The sequence below is a fragment of the Oncorhynchus keta genome, chromosome 25 (assembly GCF_023373465.1).
Source record: "Oncorhynchus keta strain PuntledgeMale-10-30-2019 chromosome 25, Oket_V2, whole genome shotgun sequence".
Classification (NCBI taxonomy): Eukaryota; Metazoa; Chordata; class Actinopteri; order Salmoniformes; family Salmonidae; genus Oncorhynchus; species Oncorhynchus keta.
Window position 1 is genome coordinate 10,669,621 of NC_068445.1, and position 10,555 is coordinate 10,680,175.

At 40.8% G+C, this 10,555-nt stretch overlaps 2 protein-coding genes across 3 annotated transcripts in view; one reads left to right on the top strand and one right to left on the bottom strand.

The window, feature by feature from the left end:
• coq2 (coenzyme Q2 4-hydroxybenzoate polyprenyltransferase) overlaps positions 1-7,599 on the top strand; it is an 8,381-nt gene extending 782 nt beyond the window's left edge. Inside the window, exons 1-8 of one of the 2 annotated variants that reach the window (XM_035735638.2) lie at positions 23-365; positions 800-1,151; positions 2,667-2,833; positions 3,340-3,461; positions 3,631-3,716; positions 6,606-6,739; positions 6,913-7,101; positions 7,326-7,599. In XM_035735638.2, the coding sequence (XP_035591531.1) occupies positions 851-1,151; positions 2,667-2,833; positions 3,340-3,461; positions 3,631-3,716; positions 6,606-6,739; positions 6,913-7,101; positions 7,326-7,469 (1,143 nt within the window). In that variant the 5' untranslated portion in view covers positions 23-365; positions 800-850 and the 3' untranslated portion in view covers positions 7,470-7,599. Of the gene's footprint in view, positions 1-22; positions 366-799; positions 1,152-2,666; positions 2,834-3,339; positions 3,462-3,630; positions 3,717-6,605; positions 6,740-6,912; positions 7,102-7,325 lie in introns of those variants that run through there. The other variant, XM_035735636.2, reaches the window with a different exon arrangement.
• A 188-nt stretch (positions 7,600-7,787) lies between these two features.
• Positions 7,788-9,778, bottom strand: mboat4 (membrane bound O-acyltransferase domain containing 4). Its single transcript, XM_035735634.2, has 3 exons — positions 9,640-9,778; positions 9,164-9,388; positions 7,788-8,879 (listed from the first exon to the last, which is right to left on the bottom strand). The coding sequence occupies exons 1-3, from the start codon at positions 9,759-9,761 to the stop codon at positions 7,961-7,963; spliced, it is 1,266 nt and encodes a 421-aa protein (XP_035591527.1). The 5' UTR covers positions 9,762-9,778; the 3' UTR covers positions 7,788-7,960.
• Between the last annotated feature and the right edge of the window lie 777 nt (positions 9,779-10,555).

Genomic DNA, 10,555 nt, shown 5'->3' on the forward strand with positions numbered 1-10,555 from the left:
TAAAAATATGACCGTTCAGTGAAAAATATTAAATGTAACACATTTCGTCCTACAATCTGAAATAATATAGCAAGTGAACTCTAACCTCAATGCGTTCAGCGTTATGAATCCATAGATTACTTAGACCGATAGTGCAGATCTAGCGCCCATGCGCTAAGCTTGATGTGCATTCCCGGCGGTCGTGTCCCCCGTGGACCTGCTCATACATAAAGTATCCACCATTTAGCCTGCGAATGCAACATGTTTCTCTACGGAGCTTTAATGGCGAGAAGGCGAAAAGAAACGGGGAAATATACGTATTTTATTAAACATAATTTTTCTATTTTCGGACCATTTAGGATTTTGTACATCACGTTCTGCCAAGGGTATGCAACAACCTAAATAGTCTGAAATCGGACATTTGGTGCCTAAACTATAGGCTGCCTAGGCTATTAAGAGTAATTGATTCACGGTATGATTTATATTGAAGATTGCGTATGTCGCAAAACACTTGCTTAGCTTGTTTTGATTTTAGAAAATGGTCCTTTTAGCCGTTACAATATCTAACCTGGAACGGCGAATGGAGCACCACATTAGCCCGTTACAATCAGCTGTATATTACATTATATTTTAGTTTTCCCACAGTCTGATGGTGTGTCAGTCATGTAAAGCCATTCAGTTATGGCACACAATAAAACACTAGACTGTAAAGGCAAAGAGTGCAACCCTATTGTGTGTGGTTGGCCCTTCGTGACAAAGGACATAATTTGCATATAAATGACAACGTGTCATGTTCCCGTCATGTTTCCTCTCTCTCCAGATGTGACAAGTGTCAGGGAGGATAATGTGCATTTGACTGCAGAGAGAGGAGATGATGCTCCCTGCCAGATTAACTTCTCAAATCATTCTGAACACCTGGAGGCTGCGTCACCATGGGACCTGCTACTCCAACCTCCCTAGCCTCTCCAGCAATTACCTGAACAATCAGAGAAAAACAACAGCCTCTACCCACCACCCAGAAAATGGCCCGCAATCATGGTTGTTAAATCCACCAACCAGACTTGATGCCACCAGGAAAAGACTGTTTAGCCTGTCAGCGGCTGGGATTGTCAACTCTGCCCCAGCGCCCATGCAACCCTACCTCAGATTAATGAGACTTGACAAACCAATCGGTTAGTAGCTTTAATGTTGACCTAGGTTTTGAATGTTATATTATGTGGTAGGTGGATAACTGATGGACTATAGATTTAACAGTCTGGAATCATATTATAATTTTGTATTTTTATAATTTTGTATTTTTAATGGCAGCCCTTTACACTCATACCTGAGTTGGGTTGAAAATGGCTAGATCTGGACAGTAATAAACACCTACATTGGAACCTAGTGTCTGTACAGTAACATGATATACATGTCAGAGTTCTGACTACGCTTCACAGCCCTGTATAGATTTTTACTGACAGCCATTCTGAACTTGAGCACCACGCACAACAAGAAGTTGCCATCAGCCCTCCTGGTAATTGGGCAACTTTCTCATATTTATTGTTGTCTGAGTGAGGAAAATTATGTAAATGATGTAAATTAAGATTACTCAATGTATTTTGAAAGATGAGATGTTGAGGATTATAATAAATACCGCTTTGATGTCATACAAGCAAGTCAAACCCCCGTGAGTCCAAATGTGCACTTCACATTTCCAAATCAGAAAACTTGTCATATACAGACAGTGTCAATGTTGATTATCACTATGTTTGATGTACAGTTACAAGATGACATGGCATCATAACCTGAGTTGTTCTAACCCTATGTTTGTTTTATTGTGAAAACAATTTGTCGCAGAATACACACCTAAATGCACTCGTGACTCATTTTTATGCATTCCAAAATTACCAACCGTTCTTCTGAATTGCCCTGTGACAGCCTAACACTGTAAGATATTTTTTTTTCTTTACTTCCCTAGTCAGGTTGGCAATAGAACAAGCTTTCAAATCATTCCCACCTGACCCAGATAGTGATTTATAATGGACTGATTTTAGATTAGATTAACAACAACAGTAATTCAGGGATGCAGGGTGGTTTAGTTATTCAATGGCACAGCTAGGAGAGCGCCAAAAAGTACCTTATAGTTGGACTCTTCTTTGAGCCATAAAAGTGCATTGAAATTGCTTAGGAACTGCACACTTTGTAGAGGTGTGTGCCGACTTGGAGACATCAGTTAGTCCTCTCACATAAACCCTTGTCATTTTTTGTTGTTGTCTTATGTTGTACCTACCCCACATTTTCCAGGAATACTCTTATCATGTTACTGAATGTATCCAGAGTATTTTCAGATGTACTTATCAACAAATATGCTGAAAGTACAAAATGTCAAATGCACATAAAATCAACAGTGTAATGTTGGGATTCAGTCTTGTGTCAGGTGAACTCTTGTGCACTCACCTCTGGTCTATTTCTTTTCCCATGATCTCCAAACTGTTCACTTTCAATTGCTACCATGGTCATGCAGATGCTTTTCATAGTTATTTTTTAAGAACTATTTAAATTCAGCCCTATCCATATAGGCCAATTCCCATGAATGTAAAGGGTTACGAGGTGTACGTATGTATGTATGAGGTGTCTGAAACGCCATCAGTTGTTCTTCATTTAATGTTTTGAAATATTGATCTGATTGCCTGTTCTTTGTGACATAGGAACATGGTTGTTGTACCTGCCTTGCACTTGGAGCATCGGCCTGGCTGCAGACCCAGGCTGCCTCCCACATCTGGGCATGCTCACATTATTCGGCACGGGGGCCCTGCTGATGAGAGGGGCTGGCTGCACCATCAATGACATGTGGGACAAGGACTTTGACAAGAAGGTAATCTACTAGTTGTCACATTTTTTTATAGTATAGGCCTACTCATCGTTTTTGTTGAAGTCCTACCCCAGTCTCCTTTTCACCTCATCTGATTTACTTTAAAAAAGTTACATCTCAATAGGTGGTCCTCATGACATAGCACATGTGGAGGGGGGACTTTCCTCTTTTGTTCTCTGTTGTCCCTCAAGCGAGGGAGGAGACTGAGGAAATCAGCGGGGCACCATCAGACTAACTACTACTTGAATTTTGATCAAAACATACTTTTGTTTTGTCCTTTACTGTATTTTGACATGGGATATTGTTTTTCTCAACAGGAAAAGTAAAAAAATATATTGCCGGAGGGTGTCTTTTTAAATCACACTTGTCACATAGTTTATGGCCAAAAGTAATTCATCTTTACTCAAAGCAGCACAAAATGGAACAAACTGCCATGGAAATGATACAATCAGAGGACTTAATTGAAAGGCTTTTGACTGTTTATTTTGCCTCATCTTTGTACTTTGCAGGTTGCCAGGACAGCTACTCGGCCAATTGCTGCAGGGGAGATCACTCAGATGCAGGCCCTAGTCTTCTTGGGGGGTCAGCTTTCTCTGGCATTGGGGGTCCTGCTTTGTCTCAATTATTACAGGTACATGCCCCATTCAAACCAAAGAACACATTAGCCAGCTGTAAAATACTTTTCTAAAATTAAATTAAGGCTAGATTGTGAAAGTGCACAAGATTGTGACCGGAATACTGTCTTGTCCACGAGCAGTCCACTTGGACAGATGTGATGACATTCACTTTCCCGTTCACAGTATAGCTCTTGGAGCTGCTTCCCTATCTTTGGTAGTCACATATCCACTAATGAAGAGGATCACCTACTGGCCACAGCTTGTATTGGGTATGTTTTTTAAAATACTTTTTAATCCGCATTGTTTCAATTGTCACAAATAGTAGATTCCCCTTTGCAATAGATAGTTAGAGAAGTAATTAACCTTGCATGATCCTTGGCTTGTAGGAGCCAGAACGTCTCAGGGCGATCTGGACAAAAATCCATATCGCGATAAATGTATCAATTTTTTACGATAACTATGCGCTTAAATTACAATAAAATATTTTTGGGGGAAGTTGCTAGAGCTGGGCGTTATGGTAAAAAGTCATATTGCAATAAATGTAACTTTCTCTCGATAACAACCAACACAATGATAAAGACATTTTTGATGGACAGTTACTATACATTAGCGTCAGGGCTCCAGACCTAAACATTTTCAGTGCCAAGTAAGACAATGGCGATGGTGTAGCCTATGATTAAAAAAGTAAGCTATTGCATCTAACATATCCAGGAAATGCATGATTGATTTTTTTTTTCTTAATTGCCACCTGGCAAAATAGGATCCAGAATTATAAGATTTCTTTTGGGCTTTTCAGAGAATTATCCAACATCTTTGGGCATATTTTCCGTGGTTATATTATTCAACACCTGAGGAAGTAGGAACTCAAAACACTTAGCTAGATTTCTAAATGGGGTATTGTTGCTAGGTAGCCATGTAGGCTAATTGATTCATATTTAAGTAAATGTAATGTCCTACAGAAAATTTCCAGTGCTTGGACTAGGCCTATTCATTGCAAATGGCATCCCCGCGGGCGCACCAAAACCATCCTAACTACATCCTACTTCGGTTGTAAAGTGGTGCCATGAATTTTAATATTAAGAGGTGAGAAATATATGATATACTTACAGAAAAGCTGTGACTCTACTATCTGTAACGAGAACAACAGTAGTTGCTTTGAAAACTGTCTTTTTCCCGCAATAGCATTTTGCGCAACAGTCGTATGCTTGTGCTTCAGTAGTCGACAGTGAAACAGGGACATTCAGATACTTTCATAACAGGAATCTACATAATGCATTACTGTTGACCAAATAATGGTTTTAGAACAATCTACAGGAACGTTGTTTGGCAAAATGACTGACGTAAGCTTTGGTAAGAGGAACTGAAATCTCGGTGTCAGTAATTTTTGGTATATCGTCCCAGCTCTAAGCAGAAACCCATCTCCTTTTTCTGTAGCGTGAGGCAGGTGTATAAGTACACCCCCTGGACAGGACGTTAGTTTGTTGCAGGGCCTTACCCCCAATATGTCTCCTTAATGCTGAGTGCCAAGCAGAGACTCGTCTGGTCCCATTTTTACAGTCTGATATTACTTGGCCAGGGTTCGAACTCCCAACCTTCCAATCTTAGGGAGGACACTAACCACAAGGCCACTGAGTTGGTCTTTGCAATAGAGCTGCCATATGCAGTGCATTTGGAAAGTATTCGGACCCCTTGACTTTTTCCACATTTTGTTATGTTACAGCCTTATTCTAAAATAGATTAAAGAAACAAATGTGCTCATCAATATACACACAATACCCCATAATGACAAAGCCAAAACTGGTTTTAAGACATTTTTGCAAATTTATTTAAAATAAAAAGTATTCAGACTCTTTGCTATAAAACTTGACATTTAGCTCAGGTGCATCCTGTTTCCATCATCCTTGAGATGTTTTTACATCTTGATTGGAGTCCACCTGTGGTAAATACAATTTATTGGACATGATTTGAAAAGGCACACACCTGTCTGTATAAGGTCCCACATGACAGTGCATTTGAGAGCAAAAATCAAGCCATGAGATCGAAGGAATTGTCTGTAGATTTCCGAGACAAGAACATTTCTGCAGCATTGAAAGTCCCCAAGAACACAGTGGCCTCCGTCATTCTTAAATGGAGGCAGTTTGGAATTAGAGAGACTCTTCCTAGAGCTGGCCGTCCGGCCAAACTGAGCAATCAGAGGAGAAGTGCCTTGGTCAGGGAGGGGACCAAGAACCCGATGATCACTCTGACAGAGCTCCAGAGTTCCTCTGTAGAGATGGGAGAAACATCCAGAAGGACAACCATCTCTGCAGCACTCCACCAATCAGGGCTTTATGGTAGAGTAGCCAGGCGGAAGACACTCCTCAGTAAAAGACACATGGCAGCCCGCTTGGAGTTTGCCAAAAAGGCACCTAAAGGACTCTGACCATGAGAAACAATATTCTCTGGCAGAATGAAACCAAGATTGAACTCTTTGGCCTGAATGCCCAGCGTCACATCTGGAGGAAACCTGTCACCATCCCTACGGTGAAGCATGGTGGTGGCAGCATCATGCTGTGGGGATGTTTTTCAGCGACAGGGAGACTTGTCAGGATTGAGGGAAAGATGGAACAGAGCTCAGAACCTCAGACTGGGGCGAAGGTTCACCTTCCAAAAGGACAACGACCCTAAGCACACAGTCAGGAGGGGCGTCGGGACAAGTCTCTGAATGTCCTTGAGTTGCCCAGCCAGATCCCGGACTTGAACCCGGTCGAACATCTCTGGAGAGACCTGAAAATAGCTGTGCAGCAACGCTCCCCATCCAACCTGACAGAGCTTGAGAGAGTCTGCAGAGAAGAATGGGAGAAACTTCCCAAATACAGATGTGCCAAGTTTGTAGTGTAATACACAATAATTTGCTTCAACAAAGCACTGAGCAAAGGGTCTGAATACTTATATAAATAAGGTATTTCTGTTTTATATTTGTAATGAATTTGCTATTTTAAAAAAGTATTTATTTGCTTTGTCATTATGGGGTATTGTGTGTAGACTGATGAGTAAAAAAAAGCAATTGAATCCATTTTAGAATAAGGCTGTAACATAACAGAATGTGAAAAAGGTCAAGGGGTCTGAATACTTTCTGAATGCTCTGTAAACAAAATAAAACACTTGTTTCTCCTCAGGTCTGACCTTCAATTGGGGAGCACTGCTTGGTTGGTCAGCGGTCATAGGCTCCTGTGAGTGGTCGGTGTGCCTACCTCTGTATTTCTCAGGAGTGATGTGGACATTAATTTATGACACCATCTATGCCCATCAGGTATTAAGTGTACACATGTGCTATGACTGTCATTTTGTGACAATTTAAAGTTGCTGTTGCTAATGTTGGTGCTTCCTCAGTTCATGCTGTTTGTTGGAGAACATTCTAGATTGTTCTATGAATGATTACTCTGTTTATAATGTGTGCACTATATTCCTTCCTATTGTCACCAGGACAAAGATGACGACATCAGGGTAGGAGTCAAGTCTACAGCATTGAGGTTCCAGGAGCAGACCAAGCCTTGGCTCAGTGGGTTCATGGTGGTCATGATGTCAGGGCTGATTGTGGCTGGGGTCAACGCGGAACAGACTCTGCCTTACTATGCAACACTATCAACTGTGGCTATTCACCTCACACATCAGGTGAGGGTATATTTGATATACTGTGTGCTAACATTTTAGTTTGAGATGATTCAATAATGATTTAGCCTTGGTTATGCAGAGAAATATAATTCTATGTGGTTATGTTAATGTTTTACACAGAACCCTCAACTGTGAATCATTCCTTAATAATCGAGACAAATGCATCCCAACAACTATTTTCCATGGATGTAAATGATTGTGATTCCTTTCTCTTTATCGGGTAGATCTACACATTGGACATCAACAAACCAGAGGACTGCTGGAAAAAATTTGTTTCAAACAGAAACCTTGGACTACTCCTGTTCTTAGGAATAGTCTGTGGAAACTTGTGGAAAGAACGAAGAGACACTTCATTGCAAAATGATTAACTAGCGGTACAATGAACTTCTCAGAACAAAAGATTTACATTCTAGTTATATAGTAGTACACAACCCATTATTTCGTAAGTCTTGACCGTATTGGGTGTTGTCTCCTAATAAAGCTCATGTTAAGCTCTGGCTTCTATGAAAATCTATGTCAAGAACAGCTAATCAACTATAATTCAAACAGCCCTAAAAAAAAAAAAGATGCAACAGCCATACAATTAGGATAAAATCATTAAGTTTCTACAAATCTACACTGACCCTCAGCTGGTAGATGCATTCAACAAGGTATATAGTGTTCTGTAAATAAAGATAACAATTGCTCCAAAATAATCAGATGGTTGCACTCTCTCAGAACACAATACCTTCCCCTTCAGTCCTCCAAAACAAGCAAGAATAGAAGTGTGCTTTTTGTGTCAATGACTATGAATAACGTCAACTAATTGATTTTACAGCAACATTTAACAACCCAGATGAAATGATTGTTCTTGATCTTATCATACAATGAAGATAAAGAGAACATTAAGAAGAGGAAAAACACCAGTGTATGTCAGACCCAATATTTTCAAAGAGGAAGTGCTTCGAAGCTCGATTGCAATAACAACACACGCCATTACCATTTGAGTATTTAACCAACACAGACAGGTGCGCACCAATCTCCTCCTAGTAGACGTGAGCTTTGGCTTCAAGTACTTGTGCATCTGGTAGTCTGCTCTCACAGCTGCAGCCCAGAGAAGAAACCCTACAAACTGACCCAGGTGTATGCCATGCCACCAGATGGAAAACCCAAACGTCATTACCAGCGGAGTGGTTTTGCATCTTTGGAAAACCAGCCTACGTAGCCATGTAGCTGTCGTACCATTCCACCGACGGGCAAATTCAGACACCTGGCAGGACATCTCTGTGGTCCAAAGATCTCCGTCAGACAGGCCACTCCAGTTTGGGCTGTCCTCCCTGACCATCCCCCTGAACCCAAGCCCAGCAGCATTATTCAGACATTCACTGATCTTCCAGTGGGAGTAGTATCTGATCCTCAACACCACAGCAAGGCCCCATATCCACAAGACATCGGTGAGGACGTTGGAGACGGACAAACTGGAGGCGTTGTCTCTGAGGAGACGAGTGAGATAGTTCCTAGCCCACTCCAGAGATAACACCTGAAAGCCCTTGTAGGATATAACGGACAGAGGCTGGGGAGGAGGGCTGATGGTAATCTGCTCTACAAAATCTACAAATTGGTCAAACGAGGACAGGGGTCCGCCGAGCAAGGCAGTGAAGTTTAGTGCATAGCTGATGAGTGGGAGAAAGACCCGGCATTGGGTCATTAATGTCACCCTGCCCCCGTCCTGTAGATCCATTGACACGGAGGTGACTCTCTGGGTGAGTAGCATCAAGGAGGACATTGATAGGAGAAGCCTGACAGAAAATAAGACAGTCAGTCTGAGATTAAGTTCTGTACTTTACACATTTTATTGGTGGATTGGGACTGGGAGACGACTATTTTATTTAAAATGTACTTAATGTGGAGCTGATGTTATGTTTTCCATTGTGAACTCATTAATCCCCCCCCAAGCCCCAGATTATAGTTTGCTCATGAGGTCTACTGCACAGACAACCAACACAAACATTTAAGTCACAAGGACATGTAGGAAACTAATATCCTTTTGAAAGTCTTGACTGAATTAAGAACAGTGCTGTACCTGGAATCAGTGGGCTCATTGAGGTAGTATTCTCTGTACTGTATGAGCAGGTGCCAGAATGTTTGCCAACCCATCTGCAGTCCAAAGACCCATGGATGGACACGCTCTGGGCTCAGTGAACACACCAGCAGCACAAAGATCACAGTGGAGATGAGCAGAAGCAAGCTGTATACACCCATGGTGACAATCGCTAGGATACAGCCTCCGGATGCCAAGAAGAGGTACCTGTTAAGACCAGTGTTATACCTCCTACCGCTCAAACAAAATAAGCAGTTTGATTGAAATCCTTTGTTAATTCCAAATGGAGGTTCCAACAAGTGTGAATTAACCAGTGGATAAAGAATTTGTATAAACAAGTGTGTGTGTATACTAAAAGTAAATTATAATTGGTCTGACCTTAGTTGCAATTTTCTTTTTTAAATGCCCTGATCTTCAACTTAATACTACAATAGATGTATAAAATATGTAATACAGACCTGTATGTCAAAGAGAGACATCCCTGTTTAGCCAAGACGTAGAATAGTAAAGCAAAGGGAATGGAAAAACATTGGTACGTCAGAAATGGATGCTGCTCACACAGCCACTGGATTGGCTCCATTTTAAATCCTTCCTGTGAAATATCAACACTATTATGAGTAGAGAATGGTGGGACTTTAGGCCTATATATAGTGTTGACTGTCTTGATAGACAATTCCACCTGTGTCTGGCATGAACATAATTATCATCGTTTAATGATAAGCAAGCAGTACATTTGAGCCATCTGCAAACCACTTTGTTTTCTCTTTGTCTATAGCAACCGTGAAATCTCTATACTTTACAGTCCACTGTTGATAATGTAAAATGGCCTGAATATACTGTAGTTGTCTCCACCCTGATATATTGGATGGATAAATAAATTGTATTCTACTTTTTTTTTTAAAGAGCCATCCACAATGAGCGGCAGTAATCTATTATTTTAATGCAAAACAGTTGCACATATGAGCCAATATTTCTCTCTATTTCTAAAAAAACAAGGCCATAATGTGTTTTGAAAGGCTTTTGCAACCAACTGCAGGGGCAAATTCAGTGACATCTATTGTACACCATGTTTTGGTCAGGATAATGAGGAGAAGCACTATGGAAACTGCCTCCATTCTCATCTGTGCTCAAAGCATTTTAAAAGGAATTGTTTAGTAGACAAACATTATTGCAAAGATTGCAACAATACAGATTGCCAAAAAGACAGTAGGCTTGGCTTCAGTTTGACCCCCATTCACAAAAAATAAACAGTTCTGTCATTGTTTTTAACCTTTACAATTTCCGTGGTGCATGGGAGGCACTATTAATGCTTTATATACTAAACAAAAATATAAACTCAACATGTAAAATGTTGGTCCCTTGTTTCATGAGCTG